The sequence below is a fragment of the Melanostigma gelatinosum genome (assembly GCF_949748355.1).
Source record: "Melanostigma gelatinosum genome assembly, chromosome: 1".
In the NCBI taxonomy this organism is placed as follows: Eukaryota; Metazoa; Chordata; class Actinopteri; order Perciformes; family Zoarcidae; genus Melanostigma; species Melanostigma gelatinosum.
In genome coordinates this window covers 14,511,960-14,533,277 of record NC_136634.1, presented here as the reverse complement: position 1 = coordinate 14,533,277, position 21,318 = coordinate 14,511,960, and the positions used below count along the sequence as shown (strand labels likewise).

Here is a 21,318-nt window from a genome sequence, read left to right as displayed (position 1 = left end):
AATAATATACCTCTAGTGTCAACTTGTATTTTTTTTTGGAGAATGCTTTTTCAGGCTTAAATGGGCAGTGGTCATTACAGGTCATACACATTTTTTAATAATTTAATCTGTTAAATCTTTTTTGAGGCAAAAGTTTGTTGCTGATGCAGAACAGCGTCGTGGAACAACCCCTCTGACAGACAGGACTGTGGACACAGTCTATATGGACCCAGATGACACCATGGTACAGTATGGTTTAGCTGGTACATACCTTTAAATAAATGTCTGATTGAATCTCAAGATTGTTTTTAATAATAATTGCTGTTCTGTATTCCTCTCCAATGTCCTATTGTCTGTTCGAGAAGGCCTACTGCCGTTATAGGAATAGTTTAACACGCTCTTGCTTCAGGTAGGCCTACTATAGTATTGCAGCCAAGATCAACACATGAGGGTTTGAATGATTGATTAAGGATTTTTTGAGGGAAACGCAAGGAAATGACCATTAGACACATGTGCAATCACGATTCAGGTATTTACTTAAGTATACCTACAAGCACTCACACACTGAAGATTTAGCTAAACAAGATTGATTTTTTTTCTTAATCATCTTACATAGTTTTTACAGTTATCAAATTGGGATGCATGACTCAATAGATTTTCACTTCTCAAATATTGACATACTTGTCATTTGTGACTGAAAATAAAGCTAGTCAACCTAAAAACACTGACATAGTTGATCCCATGTGACACAATCAAGACAAGGATGTCAAAAAGGTACAACAGAAATGCAGAAACTTGATTTTCCTCCCAGTTGATGGAAAGAGATCAAAAAGAAAAAGAAATTACTTTAAACTTCAGTTTTCAGTTGTGTGAGCATTAGCATTCACAATGTGAATACTTACCCATATTTACAAAGGACTGACTGTCAGCAATTTGACCTGCATTTGAGAAAATTTAAATGTTTTTATTCTCAATCATAAGCACAGTTATATTGACAAATAAAATATCTGAAAGTTTTCCATACCATGTTATCTCTCGAAAAGTTTTGATTCACTTTTTAATGTTCAAATCCTGTTCCATTGTGGGATCTAGTGTTATTGTATACATCCAGCAGGTAAAGGTTCATAACTGTTCTTTGTTAGAGATACTTTGCTCCTTACGTAGCCGTTTCTGGATTTCACACTGTGTGTGTATACAGATGGAGGACTCGCACTTACTGTCTTGTCTTGGAGATACCCACCGTGTCTGCTTGAGCCGTCAGGAGAGCTGGAAGGTTGCCCAGTAAACCTCGTGAAGAATCCGACTGGCTTCTTTCTATTGAAAGCTACGTTCTGAGCATCATGCGGGCTGCTGGTTTGAAGTCCAACAAGAACACTGATTCTCTGTGGTGAAGGGTTATTAGAGCTTGAAGAAACAGAAGCAGTAGATACAGGCAGGTGGGCGGTGGGCATGTGGTTTATATCATTTGATTGCCTGCCAACAGTGGGTTGATAGGCCGGAGATGATTTGACTTGTCTTTGGTTGTGTTCTGGTTGATAATCTGGGATGTAGAGTTGTTCTCTTGGTGCACGGTCATATAAAACGTGAAAGGAATTCAAAGATGAGGGCATTGGTGTAGACAGGATATTGTCTGGAGTCACTCTGCTTAGTTCCCGACTGTGGACATCTTTACCAAGTTCTAAACCACCAGATCGTTTTTGATCCCGTGTCAAAGGGTCTTTACTGTAAAATGTATATTTTGGTCGATGCGGGATATTCTTCTTAGAGGTTAGATCCTTTCCTGAATAGTGGCTGAAATCTTGAGATGGGCTGTTTCGAGGGTCGACAGGAGATGCAGTCACATGGCCACTGAAAGACAAATCATCTCCAAAGAATGAACCAGAGGGTATTTGTTCAGGGAACTTGGAGCTTGTTGACTGAACAGCTTTGTGTCTCACATGAGGAGCACTTGTGAAAATATCAGGGTTTCCCCCAGAAACGCCACCACTGTCAAAACCTCCATAATTACGTGAAACATGCTCTGTGGCTGCTAAATTATGGAGTGGATAGAGAGCAAAGCCTCGGCCGTCATAAACTCTGGGAGAAATGAGACTTGCAGTGGAGTCCACAGGATCAGAGACAGAGAGGCTTTCACTTGGCTTTTGGTAGTTGGCGCCCTGTTCACCTTGTTCAATTGCTGTATTCATAGCGTCACTCCAGTCTTCATTTCCACTGGCGTCATCATGGGCAGTGCCTTCTTTTGCAGAAGACGACCTATAGCCCTTGTCATGCTGCCCATTATTATTTACATGTTGGGCATTAGAAGCCATCTCGTTTTCAATAGTTTCCCGTGCAGTTTGAAAATGTCTTCCCACATCACTTCCTGGGATTAAGAAAGATGTCTTCAGTGATTCTACAAACCGTTTAAAATCTTTGATAGATGAGAAACTGGTGCCCGCCGTATTTTTCTCTTGTGTGTGCGCCTTCACTAAAAGGCCAAAGGGGTGTTGATAACCAGACCCTTCATTGTCATATTTCAATACAGGGGGAGAGGAGGGGACAGCGTGTTCTGACTCTGGTTTGCTTTTTATCATCTCTTCACTGAGACTAACAAAGCTAGCATCCTTATTGTTTTCATGTTGGACTGGTTCTCTCTGAAAGCTTTGGTGTATCATAGCTTGCATCTCATCCCTTGGACTAACAGAGTCTTGGTTTGGGTTTAAAGATGCTCCAGAATGAAACTGGTTTGATGTTTGTGGACCAAGCACTCCTGCGTGGCTACTAAAGTCATCATCATTGAGAGAGTAGCCTTGTGCAATATTGTAACCTAACAGGGAACAAACAGGCATTAAGTTCATTTCATATGGTTGAACATGGTCAGGAATACAGAAGTTCTTACCTTTTTGAGGAGGAAAACAAATACAGCCCCACAACAACAGAGTGCAAAGCCTAGAGACCCTGAAAAACAATAATGTCAGAAAGATAAAAGTAATACAAGCCAAATGTATTCAAAAATGCACTTGCATTTTATTTACCCAAATTGAAGAGCCATTGCAGTGAGTTCAGCCACGTGTTCAGCCACGTTTCAAATGTTTCAAAGGGTATTCAAAAATGTGAAGACGATCAACCAGGCGTAACCGGGAAAAGACACCAACCTGTAACAGTTCACTGCTCACGACAAGTAGAGAGAGTAAGAGCGTAATGGATTGATTCAGCAGGTGTTGGTGTTCATCTGTGACTGAAAGGTTTGTCAGCAGCCTGAGCGCACCAAGCTGAAGGTCAGAGTTCACTGGTGACATCTCAATCAGCTCCAGCACTTGTGGGACATAAACCTATAAAAGGCATGGACATGAATATGTAAGCAAAAATATATCATGTTCAGCAGCAGATTGCATGATACTTGCTGTACAGTAGAAGGCAACATACCTTTATTTGTTCCTGGTTTTGGATGTTCATACACAGATTATTTAAAGCATTCAGAGTCTGCACTCGAACCTCTGCCACCGGATCAGAGAGGAAACCAGCTATGATATCAATCCCTTCAAATTCCCCTATAAGATTCTGGAGGATCAGTAACAAACAGAAACACGAAAATGAACAATACATGACTGAAAAGAGACACATAATGTCACAGAGTATACAGAACTTTGAATGGCACCACTGACAAAGTACATCAGCGACATAACCTTCTAATTCGATAGCGTACAACTTTACATGAAGCAATCGGAACGAACCTCGCTCGCAGAATGGTTTTAAGAAAGTGCACTTCTACTGTACCTGGTTCACAGTAAAGGCAGCAGAATTCCCTAACGTGAGTAGTATCCGACATCGGTCGGGTGGATTATTGCTGGTCTGCAGACATGACAGCAGCACCTTCAGGTGCTGTGGCTCCAGGTTGCCAGGGGACTGGTGGATGATTTCACCTACGGAGCAGGACAGACCATTTCACAAACGTGTTTGGATATTCAATAAGTGTTTGCACTGGAAGAGACAGGGATACGCTTACCACCCAGCTGAAGTTATTGTTTCCAGTCAAAAGCTCTCCAGATTATCTCTGACTTCATATCAAAATGTGACCATATTTTGAGATTGACTGTGGGTGCTTTGAGTTTACACACAGGGCAGTTTGAGATCTTGGGAGATTGACTTTGCTGGAACAATCAGGTTTAGATGTAGTTACTGTGCACGCTTTACGAGCTCTGTGGTTCTTACATTACCTGATGCAACGTCCACAGGTCGGGGACAGACAACATCCAGTCCAGACACTCTGGCCAGCAGGCTGCCCGGCTGAAGGGTGACTTCACTGGGCTGACTGCTCCTCCTGACACCAGGACTTTCATTGGCAGTACTTTTCTTGTTTCTCTTGAAGCTCCCCCCGCTGATGAGTTTGTATAACCCGTAAGAAGCTCCAGCTCCGGCAACTAGTCCAAGCAACGCTTTCATGTTGTCGAACCTGGGAGTAACACTTCCATCGCCCATGCTGCTGCTGCTGCTGCTGCTGCGTCTCTAGGTTAGCTAAGCTGTTAGCTAACGTTAAGCTGCAGATGCTCTGAAACGTTGCGAGTCTAATCGGTCGACTGTTCAGCTAACTGACCCGCTCCTCAGCTAGCTAGCGCTGACGACAACCCACCACTGACGTCAAATAAATCCACCCAGACTAATGTTGCCGGAGTCATTGTTGTGAAACCTGGAGAAGTTTGCTGAAAAGCTACAGCTGTTCCGGGGCAGCTAGTGTTGCCAGGTTTGGCAAAAAGAAGCCCAATCAAAGTTTAGAGCCTTCGCCTTATTTTATCATAGAGCTATGACGGAATTATAACTGGAATATGATTTTAGTTTCAATTTATTTGTAACAAACTACCCGGACGGTACAAGCATAGCCTGAATCACCCCCAATCCACCCAAATCAATGTTTACCCGTTCACATAAATGAAAACCTCCCAATCTGGCAACGCGTCCGGGCAGCTCAGAGTGGCCGACAAAATGTTTCGCTGGGTGATTAACAAAGAGCTAACTTGAAGAAAAGCTTTAATTATAAAGTTGGAATATGCATTAAACGCAGTTATCAGCAATGTGTTGACTGAACAGGCGTGTGCGTCACATCCTTGGTTGTGTTCACTGCCCATCACACTGTTGTTGCAGCGCATTAGTTGTCCAACACGTAACGTTACAGTCTATGGACTCTCCTTGAGACGGACACTTGGTGGCTCACTTGCTCAAGTTCTCTTTCAAAGTTACTGCTTGGAGTGAAAGTCTGTTCTCTTCTGGTTAACTTTCCCATCATTGTCTATTTCCTCAATTTAACAGATCTTCAAGTGCCCCTTTACGTTCATATTAGCTACAAGTATTCAATATGGATGTACAGTACATCAGGACAGGGGCGGACTGGGGGGAAAAAGTGGCCCGGGAGTTTACTGTCAGACCGGCCCGTACGCGTTGCCCACTCATTACACGGCGCGTTGCCCACTCAATGCATCGCACGTATCGACCAGTCAGTGGCCTACTTGGAAAAATACCCATGCACTTAACATTATTTTGGATGATTACAAAGAAATGATATCATATATGGGTTGTTTTTTTTACAACATTTGGATGCACCAATTTGCCTGATGGACACATTGAATAAAATAAGACTCGCTATTGTAACACTCCAAGGTAGGTATAGTTTGCTAGATGAATATGCTGAACTCTGGGCTAGTATCACATGGTTATACGCAGTGGCGGCTGGTGGAAAATGTTCTAGGTAGGGCTGTGCCACATTCATTTGTTCGTCAGGATTAAATCCATCAGTGACTGGAGTGTGACTCAATAGTTATTTATCTTACTTGGCAGTTTGCACTCTTTGCTGCTGCCATTTCTGGTATAAAAGTGTCATCTTGTCTGACACAAGCTCATAAAAAGGATGAAAAAGGTCCTGAGATAAAGCAATCTACACATTCTTTGGAGTCACAAACTAACAACATCCTTATCTCGATCTATAGTTGCTTCCAGTTGATCAACAGGCCGACACATTCATGAATGTCTTCACAACTTGTCTGTACTTTTTTAGATTGCCGGTGGCTTTTCTTGATCGTACCATCATCTTACCCTAATCATTGTGCTCCCCAGGCCTCTTATCATGTGTATGAGCACTTTTACCAGCTCAACTTTAGGTAACCATGAAACAGGCCCCACCTTTATATTATTATATAATATAATGTATATAATACATTCTATTTATAAATAACATTATTATTGTGTTTAAATGATAACTGACATAAAGTCATGATGTTACACACTCCGGTCCAGTAGGTGGCGCCTTAATCATTGGTTTTTAGTCCGCCATTAAAGTGAAAGAAGAAGAAGAAGAAGGAGAAGGAGAAGGAGAAGAACTAATCTCCTGGTAGCCTATAAAGCTATTGAAGTTAGCTTAGTATGCTACCTGGAAACAGACGGACGGGGACGGAAGTGACCAACACAGCGCTAGTCAGAGTTTAATGAGAGTAAACGGTGTTTTTAACGGAGTTCGTCTGGAGGAAAACTTTCTGTGGTTTAGTGAAAATGTCGAGTAGAAAATGTCAAGTAGAAATGTTGAGATCTTTAGTCAACCAGCGACTAACTGCGGCTCATGAAGAGATATTTGGTCTGTTTGAAAGAACGATAGCAGGGTACGAGGAGGAACTCTCTCGTTCAAAAGAGGAGAATAAGCGACAACGGGAACTTCTGGACGCTGTTCACAACCCGGAAATCCGGATACAAAGAGCACGTGGGTTCACTTTATTTCTTCTCTCAAACACTGTTCATGTTCCGGCTGATAACTTTTAATGTAGTTTGGAGTGAGACTCCGTTGCAATTCGTCGTACACTTTTTGGTACACTTGAGAGATTAATTACTTTTTTGTCTGGCCCTGATAGTCATTTCCCAAAAACGATGCTGAGAACCAGAATAACACGTAATGTAACTTGTGTTCAGTTCAATTCAAGTTCAATTCAAAGTTATATGATGATTTTCTTCTATACCTTCAAGAAGGGTGGTGAATTGGTCAAGGAAGTGGCCGACTGAAGTCCGACGGGTTCAGCCAATCACTGAGCTGATCGATGGGCTAAGGAATGTGTAATATGAGACATTTCAGAGACTTTGGAGGGACAAAGAAACTGAATCCCCGGAGATAATCAGACCTCATCTGGACCATGAGGCGGACACACCAGTCTGTCTTGTGGTGCGGATGGGGCCTCTATTTCATGAAATATTACTCCTGATAGTGTAATTCAGTTTAACTGCATTTTCTTTTGTTAGTATATTAAATTCCTTTTGATTTAAACTTCAACCAGCTGATTCGGCCCTGCTTAATTAATGATGGAAGAAAGAGAGGGGGGGGGGGGGTTGGGGTGCCTCTTCTCCTCTGCATGCTTCTTCTCCTCTGGAACAAGGAGGGGGGCTTTTTCCTTTACCTTTTGTTTGAGAAATTTGTGAACACGTGTGTGTTCATTTGTAATCGTGTTGCGTGTGTCATAGAGCAAAGGTTTGAATCTCCGGGTGAGGCACTCACGCGCTCCCCGTACGAAGAGGGAGCTCTGACACGCAGGTGGTAGCTTAAAACTTATAACTAGTTGTGTTGTGAATCGGGTTAGTCGGTGGGATATTGTGTAGCAACCTGCAGGAACAGCACCTTCCCCATCCCTGAGACTCCAGGACTCTCACACACAATGTGGCCCAACCCTGGCTTGTGTGTGGGTGAAGAGAATGCGTCCCTGTGCTGGACAAGTTCAAATAAAGTGTAAAGATACAGGGCTCACAAAACACTGAGGAGAGATGTGTATACGGAGCCCCTCTTTCACCTCTTATGAGTTTGCAGGTATGCTGATTTGTTCTCTCAGCTTCTAGATGACAGGAAATAGTTGAACTTAAAGTACAAGTTTGTTCTTTGATAACACCACATGGATTTGGCAGCTTAAAATGGTTCATATGTTCATGGTCACATAAGTTGATTACATTATTGTATTATCTGGTTCTAGTGATACTCTGGAAGTGTATGTCCAGGAGACTATTTGCTCAATTCTAAAATGTCTTTGTAACCCCTCTGTGTGTGTTTACTGTTTTCCTGCAGACGTCCAGCAGCTGTTGTTGGTTAAAGAAGAGGTTCCCTCTGAGCAGCAGGAGTGGAGCTCCAGTCTGGACCAGGAGGACCCAGAGGCCTCACACATTAAAGAAGAACAGGAGGACCCAGAGCCCTCACACATTAAAGAAGAACAGGAGGACCCAGAGCCCTCACACATTAAAGAAGAACAGGAGGACCCAGAGCCCTCACACATTAAAGAAGAACAGGAGGACCCAGAGCCCTCACACATTAAAGAAGAACAGGAGGACCCAGAGCCCTCACACATTAAAGAAGAACAGGAGGAACTCTGCACCAGTCAGGAAGGAGAGCAGCTTCAAGGTCTGGAGGAGGCTGAAGTCAAGTTCTCATTCACTCCTGTGAAGAGTGAAGATGAAGAAGAGGAAGCTCAGTCCTCACAGCTTCATCAAAGACAAACTGAACAGATGGGAACAGAAGCTGATGGAGAAGACTGTGGAGGACCAGAACCAGACCGGAACTTGGATCCAGATAGACATCCAGAACCAGATACTGATGAGAAGACTGGATACTCTTCTGACACTGATGAGGGTGGTGATGGGAAGAAGACCAGAGAACCTCAGTCAGGTTTAAACTATGTGAAACCTGATGAAGTCCAGGTCAGTGATTCAAGATGTAGCGCTGGTGAAAAACATTTTAGATGCTCTGAGTGTGAGAAATCTTTTAACAAGCGTTCAACTTTGCAGTGCCACATGAGAACCCACACAGGAGAAAAACCTTTCAGCTGCTCAGTCTGTAAGAAATCTTTTAACGAGCGTTCACATTTACAGAACCACATGAGAACCCACACAGGAGAAAAGCCTTTCAGCTGCTCAGTCTGTGAGAAATCTTTTAACCGGAGTTCAACTTTACAGAACCACATGAGAACCCACACAGGAGAAAAGCCTTTCAGCTGCTCAGTCTGTAAGAAATCTTTTAACCGGAGTTCAACTTTACAGAACCACATGAGAACCCACACAGGAGAAAAACCTTTCAGCTGCTCAGTCTGTAAGAAATCTTTTAACCGGCGTTCAACTTTACAGATACACATGAGAACCCACACAGGAGAAAAGCCTTTCAGCTGCTCAGTCTGTAAGAAATCTTTTTACGACCGTTCACATTTACAGATACACATGCAAACCCACACAGGAGAAAAGCCTTTCAGCTGCTCAGTCTGTAAGAAATCTTTTAATCAGCGTTCAACTTTACAGAACCACATGAGAACCCACACAGGAGAAAAACCTTTCAGCTGCTCAGTCTGTAAGAAATCTTTTAACGAGCGCTCAAATTTACAGATGCACATGAGAACCCACACAGGAGAAAAGCCTTTCAGCTGCTCAGTCTGTAAGAAATCTTTTAACCATCGTTCAACTTTACAGAACCACATGAGAACCCACACAGGAGAAAAACCTTTCAGCTGCTCAGTCTGTAAGAAATCTTTTAACCGGCGTTCAACTTTACAGAACCACATGAGAACCCACACAGGAGAAAAGCCTTTCAGCTGATCAGTTTGCTGTAATAGATTTGTCCGCAACAGAGATCTGAAGGTACACATGAGAACCCACACAGGAAACGATCCCCTTTAGCTGTTCTGGTTGCAGTAAAGTTTCCGTTTGTGATAAAAGCTTTCAGCACGAGTCACCTCTGAAGTTACACATGATTAACCGCGGTTCAACTCCACTGATTTCAATTCAAAAAGTTATTCACTGAATGAGCGCCAACTGTACAGTTTGAAATAGTTTTGATGATTATATTGATGATTGATTTGATGGTAATGTAAGTTTAAGACTGGTTTTACCTGCATCTGTGCACAGTATGTTGTATTCAAATGATTTCATCAATAAAAAGAAAAAGGTTTGTGTATTTCACTGGTTCATAGTTTTACATTGCACACTTTGTTCCTCAGGATTAAATCCATCAGTGACTGGAGTGTGACTCAATAGTTCTTTATCTTACTTGGCAGTTTGCACTCTCTGCTGCTGCCATTACTGGTATACAATTGTCATCTTGTCTGACACAAACTCATAAAAATGTCCTTAGAAAAAGCAATCTACACATTCTTTGGAGTCACAAACCAACAACATCCTAATCGCGATCTATAGTTGCTTCCAGTTGATCAACAGGCCGACACATTCCTGAATGTGTTCACAACTTGTCGATACTTTTTTAGATTGCCGGTGGTTTTTCTTGATCGTACCATCTTATCCTAATCATTGTGCTCCCCAGGCCTCTTGTTCATGTGTATGAGCACTTTTACCAGCTCAACTTTAGGTAACCATGAAACAGGCCCCACCTTTGACTTCATCACATCTCCAACACAATATATCAGGATTGGTGCGGCAGCAAAGGGGTTGGACCTGATCACACCCGGCCCTCATACATTGTGTTACATAATGCTGTTTGGAAAATACTAAAAATAGTGCGGAATGAAAGAAATCTATAGAGATTAAAACAATAAATAAAATGTCAGTGAATCAAAAGACAACAAGCTAAGTGATGCAGATCAATCAAAGAAAAACTCACTTTTTTACCAGGGAAAAGACAATAGCTCAATCATAGAGTTGGAAATATGTCTTTAATAGTAAATACACACGTTTTATGTCACTCTCACACGGAGCCATCTAAAAAATACATGTTACAGGGAGGAACTGAGACAGAGCTCCAGTATTTATCCCACTATGACTACGTCCTCAGTGAACTCATAGAAGGGAACCTCCAGGTTTAGAGGAGCAGGTCCCTTTCTTATCCTTCCTGAAGCATCGTAGTGGGAGCCATGGCACGGACAGTAGTAGCCTCCGAAGTCTCCGGCGTTGGCGATGGGCACACAACCCAGATGGGTGCCCACACCGAGGACGATGATCCAGCGGGGGTTAATCACTCTATCCTTGTCATGCTGTGTGTTTGTGTGCGCAATCATAGTTCCACATGTTTGAAACCCTTTTCCCCTGTAGGCGGTGCTGTCACACATATACCCTCACCGTTATGTTTATACTTAGAGCGAGACTTCTGGGGATCTTAACCATCAGTATGTCCTCAGCACATAATGACAACATACAGGCTTAGCATTAGTTCATATTTGATGAAGAATAATATACCTCTAGTGTCAACTTGTATTTTTATTTAGAGAATGCTTTTTCAGGCTTAAATGGGCAGTGGTCATTACAGGTCATACACATTTTTTAATAATTTAATCTGTTAAACTTCATTCTTTTTTGAGGCAAAAGTTTGTTGCTGATGCAGAACAGCGTCGTGGAACAACCCCTCTGACAGACAGGACTGTGGACACAGTCTATATGGACCCAGATGACACCATGGTACAGTATGGTTTAGCTGGTACATACCTTTAAATAAATGTCTGATTGAATCTCAAGATTGTTTTTAATAATAATTGCTGTTCTGTATTCCTCTCCAATGTCCTATTGTCTGTTCGAGAAGGCCTACTGCCGTTATAGGAATAGTTTAACACGCTCTTGCTTCAGGTAGGCCTACTATAGTATTGCAGCCAAGATCAACACATGAGGGTTTGAATGATTAAGGATTTTTTGAGGGAAACGCAAGGAAATGACCATTAGACACATGTGCAATCACGATTCATGTATTTACTTAAGTATACCTACAAGCACTCACACACTGAAGATTTAGCTAAACAAGATTGATTTTTTTTTTCTTAATCACCTTACATAGTTTTTACAGTTATCAAATTGGGATGCATGACTCAATAGATTTTCACTTCTCAAATATTGACATACTTGTCATTTGTGACTGAAAATAAAGCTAGTCAACCTAAAAACACTGACATAGTTGATCCCATGTGACACAATCAAGACAAGGAGGTCAAAAAGGTACAACAGAAATGCAGAAACTTGATTTTCCTCCCAGTTGATGGAAAGAGATCAAAAAGAAAAAGAAATTACTTTAAACTTCAGTTTTCAGTTGTGTGAGCATTAGCATTCACAATGTGAATACTTACCCATATTTACAAAGGACTGACTGTCAGCAATTTGACCTGCATTTGAGAAAATTTAAATGTTTTTATTCTCAATCATAAGCACAGTTATATTGACAAATAAAATATCTGACAGTTTTCCATACCATGTTATCTCTCGAAAAGTTTTGATTCACTTTTTAATGTTCAAATCCTTTTCCATTGTGGGATCTAGTGTTATTGTATACATCCAGCGGGTAAAGGTTCATAACTGTTCTTTGTTAGAGATACTTTGCTCCTTACGTAGCCGTTTCTGGATTTCACACTGTGTGTGTATACAGATGGAGGACTCGCACTTACTGTCTTGTCTTGGAGATCGCCACCGTGTCTGCTTGAGCCGTCAGGAGAGCTGGAAGGTTGCCCAGTAAACCTCGTGAAGAATCCGACTGGCTTCTTTCTATTGAAAGCTACGTTCTGAGCATCATGCGGGCTGCTGGTTTGAAGTCCAACAAGAACACTGATTCTCTGTGGTGAAGGGTTATTAGAGCTTGAAGAAACAGAAGCAGTAGATACAGGCAGGTGGGCGGTGGGCATGTGGTTTATATCATTTGATTGCCTGCCAACAGTGGGTTGATAGGCCGGAGATGATTTGACTTGTCTTTGGTTGTGTTCTGGTTGATAATCTGGGATGTAGAGTTGTTCTCTTGGTGCACTGTCATATAAAACGTGAAAGGAATTCAAAGATGAGGGCATTGGTGTAGACAGGATATTGTCTGGAGTCACTCTGCTTAGTTCCCGACTGTGGACATCTTTACCAAGTTCTAAACCACCAGATAGTTTTTGATCCCGTGTCAAAGGGTCTTTACTGTAAAATGTATATTTTGGTCGATGCGGGATATTCTTCTTAGAGGTTAGATCCTTTCCTGAATAGTGGCTGAAATCTTGAGATGGGCTGTTTCGAGGGTCGACAGGAGATGCAGTCACATGGCCACTGAAAGACAAATCATCTCCAAAGAATGAACCAGAGGGTATTTGTTCAGGGAACTTGGAGCCTGTTGACTGAACAGCTTTGTGTCTCACATGAGGAGCACTTGTGAAAATATCAGGGTTTCCCCCAGAAACGCCACCACTGTCAAAACCTCCATAATTACGTGAAACATGCTCTGTGGCTGCTAAATTATGGAGTGGATAGAGAGCAAAGCCTCGGCCGTCATAAACTCTGGGAGAAATGAGACTTGCAGTGGAGTCCACAGGATCAGAGACAAAGAGGCTTTCACTTGGCTTTTGGTAGTTGGCGCCCTGTTCACCTTGTTCAATTGCTGTATTCATAGCGTCACTCCAGTCTTCATTTCCAGTGGCGTCATCATGGGCAGTGCCTTCTTTTGCAGAAGACGACCTATAGCCCTTGTCATGCTGCCCATTATTATTTACATGTTGGGCATTAGAAGCCATCTCGTTTTCAATAGTTTCCCGTGCAGTTTGAAAATGTCTTCCCACATCACTTCCTGGGATTAAGAAAGATGTCTTCAGTGATTCTACAAACCGTTTAAAATCTTTGATAGATGAGAAACTGGTGCCCGCCGTATTTTTCTCTTGTGTGTGCGCCTTCACTAAAAGGCCAAAGGGGTGTTGATAACCAGACCCTTCATTGTCATATTTCAATACAGGGGGAGAGGAGGGGACAGCGTGTTCTGACTCTGGTTTGCTTTTTATCATCTCTTCACTGAGACTAACAAAGCTAGCATCCTTATTGTTTTCATGTTGGACTGGTTCTCTCTGAAAGCTTTGGTGTATCATAGCTTGCATCTCATCCCTTGGACTAACAGAGTCTTGGTTTGGGTTTAAAGATGCTCCAGAATGAAACTGGTTTGATGTTTGTGGACCAAGCACTCCTGCGTGGCTACTAAAGTCATCATCATTGAGAGAGTAGCCTTGTGCAATATTGTAACCTAACAGGGAACAAACAGGCATTAAGTTCATTTCATATGGTTGAACATGGTCAGGAATACAGAAGTTCTTACCTTTTTGAGGAGGAAAACAAATACAGCCCCACAACAACAGAGTGCAAAGCCTAGAGACCCTGAAAAACAATAATGTCAGAAAGATAAAAGTAATACAAGCCAAATGTATTCAAAAATGCACTTGCATTTTATTTACCCAAATTGAAGAGCCATTGCAGTGAGTTCAGCCACGTGTTCAGCCACGTTTCAAATGTTTCAAAGGGTATTCAAAAATGTGAAGACGATCAACCAGGCGTAACCGGGAAAAGACACCAACCTGTAACAGTTCACTGCTCACGACAAGTAGAGAGAGTAAGAGCGTAATGGATTGCTTCAGCAGGTGTTGGTGTTCATCTGTGACTGAAAGGTTTGTCAGCAGCCTGAGCGCACCAAGCTGAAGGTCAGAGTTCACTGGTGACATCTCAATCAGCTCCAGCACTTGTGGGACATAAACCTATAAAAGGCATGGACATGAATATGTAAGCAAAAATATATCATGTTCAGCAGCAGATTGCATGATACTTGCTGTACAGTAGAAGGCAACATACCTTTATTTGTTCCTGGTTTTGGATGTTCATACACAGATTATTTAAAGCATTCAGAGTCTGCACTCGAACCTCTGCCACCGGATCAGAGAGGAAACCAGCTATGATATCAATCCCTTCAAATTCCCCTATAAGATTCTGGAGGATCAGTAACAAACAGAAACACGAAAATGAACAATACATGACTGAAAAGAGACACATAATGTCACAGAGTATACAGAACTTTGAATGGCACCACTGACAAAGTACATCAGCGACATAACCTTCTAATTCGATAGCGTACAACTTTACATGAAGCAATCGGAACGAACCTCGCTCGCAGAATGGTTTTAAGAAAGTGCACTTCTACTGTACCTGGTTCACAGTAAAGGCAGCAGAATTCCCTAACGTGAGTAGTATCCGACATCGGTCGGGTGGATTATTGCTGGTCTGCAGACATGACAGCAGCACCTTCAGGTGCTGTGGCTCCAGGTTGCCAGGGGACTGGTGGATGATTTCACCTACGGAGCAGGACAGACCATTTCACAAACGTGTTTGGATATTCAATAAGTGTTTGCACTGGAAGAGACAGGGATACGCTTACCACCCAGCTGAAGTTATTGTTTCCAGTCAAAAGCTCTCCAGATTATCTCTGACTTCATATCAAAATGTGACCATATTTTGAGATTGACTGTGGGTGCTTTGAGTTTACACACAGGGCAGTTTGAGATCTTGGGAGATTGACTTTGCTGGAACAATCAGGTTTAGATGTAGTTACTGTGCACGCTTTACGAGCTCTGTGGTTCTTACATTACCTGATGCAACGTCCACAGGTCGGGGACAGACAACATCCAGTCCAGACACTCTGGCCAGCAGGCTGCCCGGCTGAAGGGTGACTTCACTGGGCTGACTGCTCCTCCTGACACCAGGACTTTCATTGGCAGTACTTTTCTTGTTTCTCTTGAAGCTCCCCCCGCTGATGAGTTTGTATAACCCGTAAGAAGCTCCAGCTCCGGCAACTAGTCCAAGCAACGCTTTCATGTTGTCGAACCTGGGAGTAACACTTCCATCGCCCATGCTGCTGCTGCTGCTGCTGCTGCGTCTCTAGGTTAGCTAAGCTGTTAGCTAACGTTAAGCTGCAGATGCTCTGAAACGTTGCGAGTCTAATCGGTCGACTGTTCAGCTAACTGACCCGCTCCTCAGCTAGCTAGCGCTGACGACAACCCACCACTGACGTCAAATAAATCCACCCAGACTAATGTTGCCGGAGTCATTGTTGTGAAACCTGGAGAAGTTTGCTGAAAAGCTACAGCTGTTCCGGGGCAGCTAGTGTTGCCAGGTTTGGCAAAAAGAAGCCCAATCAAAGTTTAGAGCCTTCGCCTTATTTTATCATAGAGCTATGACGGAATTATAACTGGAATATGATTTTAGTTTCAATTTATTTGTAACAAACTACCCGGACGGTACAAGCATAGCCTGAATCACCCCCAATCCACCCAAATCAATGTTTACCCGTTCACATAAATGAAAACCTCCCAATCTGGCAACGCGTCCGGGCAGCTCAGAGTGGCCGACAAAATGTTTCGCTGGGTGATTAACAAAGAGCTAACTTGAAGAAAAGCTTTAATTATAAAGTTGGAATATGCATTAAACGCAGTTATCAGCAATGTGTTGACTGAACAGGCGTGTGCGTCACATCCTTGGTTGTGTTCACTGCCCATCACACTGTTGTTGCAGCGCATTAGTTGTCCAACACGTAACGTTACAGTCTATGGACTCTCCTTGAGACGGACACTTGGTGGCTCACTTGCTCAAGTTCTCTTTCAAAGTTACTGCTTGGAGTGAAAGTCTGTTCTCTTCTGGTTAACTTTCCCATCATTGTCTATTTCCTCAATTTAACAGATCTTCAAGTGCCCCTTTACGTTCATATTAGCTACAAGTATTCAATATGGATGTACAGTACATCAGGACAGGGGCGGACTGGGGGGAAAAAGTGGCCCGGGAGTTTACTGTCAGACCGGCCTGTACGCGTTGCCCACTCATTACACGGCGCGTTGCCCACTCAATGCATCGCACGTATCGACCAGTCAGTGGCCTACTTGGAAAAATACCCATGCACTTAACATTATTTTGGATGATTACAAAGAAATTATATCATATATGGGTTGTTTTTTTTACAACATTTGGATGCACCAATTTGCCTGATGGACACATTGAATAAAATAAGACTCGCTATTGTAACACTCCAAGGTAGGTATAGTTTGCTAGATGAATATGCTTAACTCTGGGCTAGTATCACATGGTTAGACGCAGTGGCGGCTGGTGGAAAATGTTCTAGGTAGGGCTGTGCCACATTCATTTGTTCGTCAGGATTAAATCCATCAGTGACTGGAGTGTGACTCAATAGTTCTTTATCTTACTTGGCAGTTTGCACTCTTTGCTGCTGCCATTACTGGTATAAAAGTGTCATCTTGTCTGACACAAACTCATAAAAAGGATGAAAAAGGTCCTGAGATAAAGCAATCTACACATTCTTTGGAGTCACAAACCAACAACATCCTTATCTCGATCTATAGTTGCTTCCAGTTGATCAACAGGCCGACACATTCATGAATGTCTTCACAACTTGTCTGTACTTTTTTAGATTGCCGGTGGCTTTTCTTGATCGTACCATCATCTTACCCTAATCATTGTGCTCCCCAGGCCTCTTATCATGTGTATGAGCACTTTTACCAGCTCAACTTTAGGTAACCATGAAACAGGCCCCACCTTTATATTATTATATAATATAATGTATATAATACATTCTATTTATAAATAACATTATTATTGTGTTTAAATGATAACTGACATAAAGTCATGATGTTACACACTCCGGTCCAGTAGGTGGCGCCTTAATCATTGGTTTTTAGTCCGCCATTAAAGTGAAAGAAGAAGAAGGAGAAGAAGAAGAAGAAGAAGAAGAAGAAGAAGGAGGAGAAGAAGAACTAATCTCCTGGTAGCCTATAAAGCTATTGAAGTTAGCTTAGCATGCTACCTGGAAACAGACGGACGGGGACGGAAGTGACCAACACAGCGCTAGTCAGAGTTTAATGAGAGTAAACGGTGTTTTTAACGGAGTTCGTCTAGAGGAAAACTTTCTGTGGTTTAGTGAAAATGTCGAGTAGAAAATGTCAAGTAGAAATGTTGAGATCTTTAGTCAACCAGCGACTAACTGCGGCTCATGAAGAGATATTTGGTCTGTTTGAAAGAACGATAGCAGGGTACGAGGAGGAACTCTCTCGTTCAAAAGAGGAGAATAAGCGACAACGGGAACTTCTGGACGCTGTTCACAACCCGGAAATCCGGATACAAAGAGCACGTGGGTTCACTTTATTTCTTCTCTCAAACACTGTTCATGCTCCGGCTGATAACTTTTAATGTAGTTTGGAGTGAGACTCCGTTGCAATTCGTCGTACACTTTTTGGTACACTTGAGAGATTAATTACTTTTTTGTCTGGCCCTGATAGTCATTTCCCAAAAACGATGCTGAGAACCAGAATAACACGTAATGTAACTTGTGTTGAGTTCAATTCAAGTTCAATTCAAAGTTATATGATGATTTTCTTCTATACCTTCAAGAAGGGTGGTGAATTGGTCAAGGAAGTGGCCGACTGAAGTCCGACGGGTTCAGCCAATCACTGAGCTGATCGATGGGCTAAGGAATGTGTAATATGAGACATTTCAGAGACTTTGGAGAGACAAAGAAACTGAATCCCCGGAGATAATCAGACCTCATCTGGACCATGAGGCGGACACACCAGTCTGTCTTGTGGTGCGGATGGGGCCTCTATTTCATGAAATATTACTCCTGATAGTGTAATTCAGTTTAACTGCATTTTCTTTTGTTAGTATATTAAATTCCTTTTGATTTAAACTTCAACCAGCTGATTCGGCCCTGCTTAATTAATGATGGAAGAAAGAGAGGGGGGGGGGGGGGGGGGTTGGGGTGCCTCTTCTCCTCTGCATGCTTCTTCTCCTCTGGAACAAGGAGGGGGGCTTTTTCCTTTACCTTTTGTTTGAGAAATTTGTGAACACGTGTGTGTTCATTTGTAATCGTGTTGCGTGTGTCATAGAGCAAAGGTTTGAATCTCCGGGTGAGGCACTCACGCGCTCCCCGTACGAAGAGGGAGCTCTGACACGCAGGTGGTAGCTTAAAACTTATAACTAGTTGTGTTGTGAATCGGGTTAGTCGGTGGGATATTGTGTAGCAACCTGCAGGAACAGCACCTTCCCCATCCCTGAGACTCCAGGACTCTCACACACAATGTGGCCCAACCCTGGCTTGTGTGTGGGTGAAGAGAATGCGTCCCTGTGCTGGACAAGTTCAAATAAAGTGTAAAGATACAGGGCTCACAAAACACTGAGAGGAGAGATGTGTATACGGAGCCCCTCTTTCACCTCTTATGAGTTTGCAGGTATGCTGATTTGTTCTCTCAGCTTCTAGATGACAGGAAATAGTTGAACTTAAAGTACAAGTTTGTTCTTTGATAACACCACATGGATTTGGCAGCTTAAAATGGTTCATATGTTCATGGTCACATAAGTTGATTACATTATTGTATTATCTGGTTCTAGTGATACTCTGGAAGTGTATGTCCAGGAGACTATTTGCTCAATTCTAAAATGTCTTTGTAACCCCTCTGTGTGTGTTTACTGTTTTCCTGCAGACGTCCAGCAGCTGTTGTTGGTTAAAGAAGAGGTTCCCTCTGAGCAGCAGGAGTGGAGCTCCAGTCTGGACCAGGAGGACCCAGAGCCCTCACACATTAAAGAAGAACAGGAGGACCCAGAGCCCTCACACATTAAAGAAGAACAGGAGGACCCAGAGCCCTCACATATTAAAGAAGAACAGGAGGAACTCTGCACCAGTCAGGAAGGAGAGCAGCTTCAAGGTCTGGAGGAGGCTGAAGTCAAGTTCTCATTCACTCCTGTGAAGAGTGAAGATGAAGAAGAGGAAGCTCAGTCCTCACAGCTTCATCAAAGACAAACTGAACAGATGGGAACAGAAGCTGATGGAGAAGACTGTGGAGGACCAGAACCAGACCGGAACTTGGATCCTGATAGACATCCAGAACCAGATACTGATGAGAAGACTGGATACTCTTCTGACACTGATGAGGGTGGTGATGGGAAGAAGACCAGAGAACCTCAGTCAGGTTTAAACTATGTGAAACCTGATGAAGTCCAGGTCAGTGATTCAAGATGTAGCGCTGGTGAGAAACATTTTAGATGCTCTGAGTGTGAGAAATCTTTTAACAAGCGTTCAACTTTGCAGTGCCACATGAGAACCCACACAGGAGAAAAGCCTTTCAGCTGCTCAGTCTGTAAGAAATCTTTTAACCGGCGTTCAACTTTACAGAGCCACATGAGAACCCACACAGGAGAAAAACCTTTCAGCTGCTCAGTCTGTGAGAAATCTTTTAACCGGCGTTCAACTTTACAGAGCCACATGAGAACCCACACAGGAGAAAAACCTTTCAGCTGCTCAGTCTGTAAGAAATCTTTTAACCGGCGTTCACATTTACAGATACACATGAGAACCCACACAGGAGAAAAACCTTTCAGCTGCTCAGTCTGTAAGAAATCTTTTAACAAGCGTTCAACTTTGCAGTGCCACATGAGAACCCACACAGGAGAAAAGCCTTTCAGCTGCTCAGTCTGTAAGAAATCTTTTAATCAGCGTTCAACTTTACAGAACCACATGAGAACCCACACAGGAGAAAAACCTTTCAGCTGCTCAGTTTGCTGTAATAGATTTGTCCGCAACAGAGATCTGAAGGTACACATGAGAACCCACACAGGAAACGATCCCCTTTAGCTGTTCTGGTTGCAGTAAAGTTTCCGTTTGTGATAAAAGCTTTCAGCACGAGTCACCTCTGAAGTTACACATGATTAACCGCGGTTCAACTCCACTGATTTCAATTCAAAAAGTTATTCACTGAATGAGCGCCAACTGTACAGTTTGAAATAGTTTTGATGATTATATTGATGATTGATTTGATGGTAATGTAAGTTTAAGACAATGGTTTTACCTGCATCTGTGCACAGTATGTTGTATTCAAATGATTTCATCAATAAAAAGGTTTGTGTATTTCACTGGTTCATAGTTGTACATAGCACACTTTGTTCGTCAGCATTAAATCCATCAGTGACTGGAGTGTGACTCAATAGTTCTTTATCTTACTTGGCAGTTTGCACTCTCTGCTGCTGCCATTACTGGTATACAATTGTCATCTTGTCTGACACAAACTCATAAAAAGGTCCTTAGAAAAAGCAATCTACACATTATTTGGAGTCACAAACCAACAACATCCTAATCTCGATCTATAGTTGCTTCCAGTTGATCAACAGGCCGACACATTCCTGAATGTGTTCACAACTTGTCGATACTTTTTTAGATTGCCGGTGGTTTTTCTTGATCGTACCATCTTATCCTAATCACTGTGCTCCCCAGGCCTCTTGTTCATGTGTATGAGCACTTTTACCAGCTCAACTTTAGGTAACCATGAAACAGGCCCCACCTTTGACTTCATCACATCTCCAACACAATATATCAGGATTGGTGCGGCAGCAAAGGGGTTGGACCTGATCACACCCGGCCCTCATACATTGTGTTACATAATGCTGTTTGGAAAATACTAAATGCTAAAAATAGTGCGGAATGAAAGAAATCTATAGAGATTAAAACAATAAATAAAATGTCAGTGAATCAAAAGACATCAAGCTAAGTGATGCAGATCAATCAAAGAAAAACTCACTTTTTTACGAGGGAAAAGACAATAG

General features: G+C 42.5%; 3 protein-coding genes across 13 annotated transcripts; 1 reads left to right on the top strand and 2 right to left on the bottom strand.

Annotated features, from left to right (window-relative positions):
• Positions 1-928: 928 nt before the first annotated feature.
• LOC306785706 (armadillo repeat-containing protein 10-like) lies at positions 929-4,860 on the bottom strand. Of its 5 annotated transcripts, none has more exons than XR_013772441.1 (6): positions 4,176-4,860; positions 3,736-3,881; positions 3,385-3,519; positions 3,114-3,290; positions 2,858-2,916; positions 929-2,785 (listed from the first exon to the last, which is right to left on the bottom strand). XR_013772441.1 is itself a non-coding variant. In XM_079280162.1 (5 exons), exons 1-5 carry the CDS (start codon positions 4,435-4,437, stop codon positions 2,908-2,910), a joined length of 729 nt encoding a protein of 242 aa, XP_079136288.1. In that variant the 5' UTR covers positions 4,438-4,860; the 3' UTR covers positions 929-2,907. The 5 variants fall into 5 exon arrangements, 2 of the variants coding, with proteins under 2 accessions (XP_079136288.1, XP_079136287.1); XR_013772442.1 differs by having other exon boundaries at positions 929-1,827; XR_013772440.1 differs by having other exon boundaries at positions 929-1,827; positions 2,858-3,290.
• A 5,792-nt stretch (positions 4,861-10,652) lies between these two features.
• On the bottom strand, positions 10,653-15,996 carry LOC306776856 (armadillo repeat-containing protein 10-like). 7 transcript variants are annotated; one of them, XR_013771935.1, is made up of 6 exons: positions 15,312-15,996; positions 14,872-15,017; positions 14,521-14,655; positions 14,130-14,426; positions 13,994-14,052; positions 10,653-13,921 (listed from the first exon to the last, which is right to left on the bottom strand). XR_013771935.1 is itself a non-coding variant. In XM_079267722.1 (5 exons), the coding sequence occupies exons 1-5, from the start codon at positions 15,571-15,573 to the stop codon at positions 14,044-14,046; spliced, it is 729 nt and encodes a 242-aa protein (XP_079123848.1). In that variant the 5' UTR covers positions 15,574-15,996; the 3' UTR covers positions 10,653-14,043. The 7 variants fall into 7 exon arrangements, 2 of the variants coding, with proteins under 2 accessions (XP_079123848.1, XP_079123847.1); XR_013771936.1 differs by having other exon boundaries at positions 10,653-12,963; XR_013771937.1 differs by having other exon boundaries at positions 14,250-14,426.
• Positions 15,997-17,469: 1,473 nt separating this feature from the next.
• On the top strand, positions 17,470-20,637 carry LOC306784899 (uncharacterized protein). The gene is made up of 2 exons (XM_079279084.1): positions 17,470-17,857; positions 19,206-20,637. The coding sequence occupies exons 1-2, from the start codon at positions 17,653-17,655 to the stop codon at positions 20,351-20,353; spliced, it is 1,353 nt and encodes a 450-aa protein (XP_079135210.1). The 5' UTR covers positions 17,470-17,652; the 3' UTR covers positions 20,354-20,637.
• Positions 20,638-21,318: the final 681 nt, after the last annotated feature.

What these genes read in the sequence shown, in the direction of transcription:
- LOC306776856 (XM_079267721.1), bottom strand. Translation starts at nt 15,573, where the DNA reads ATGGGCGATGGAAGTGTTACTCCCAGGTTCGACAACATGAAAGCGTTG. An exon ending in ACCTGTGGACGTTGCATCAG is followed by an intron (nt 15,018 to 15,311) that starts GTAATGTAAGAA and finishes CCTGCTCCGTAG; the next exon opens with GTGAAATCATCCACCAGTCC. An exon ending in CTGCCTTTACTGTGAACCAG is followed by an intron (nt 14,656 to 14,871) that starts GTACAGTAGAAG and finishes CTGATCCTCCAG; the next exon opens with AATCTTATAGGGGAATTTGA.
- LOC306785706 (XM_079280161.1), bottom strand. Translation starts at nt 4,437, where the DNA reads ATGGGCGATGGAAGTGTTACTCCCAGGTTCGACAACATGAAAGCGTTG. An exon ending in ACCTGTGGACGTTGCATCAG is followed by an intron (nt 3,882 to 4,175) that starts GTAATGTAAGAA and finishes CCTGCTCCGTAG; the next exon opens with GTGAAATCATCCACCAGTCC. An exon ending in AAAACCAGGAACAAATAAAG is followed by an intron (nt 3,291 to 3,384) that starts GTATGTTGCCTT and finishes TGCCTTTTATAG; the next exon opens with GTTTATGTCCCACAAGTGCT.
- LOC306784899 (XM_079279084.1), top strand. Translation starts at nt 17,653, where the DNA reads ATGTCGAGTAGAAAATGTCAAGTAGAAATGTTGAGATCTTTAGTCAAC. An exon ending in AATCCGGATACAAAGAGCAC is followed by an intron (nt 17,858 to 19,205) that starts GTGGGTTCACTT and finishes GTTTTCCTGCAG; the next exon opens with ACGTCCAGCAGCTGTTGTTG.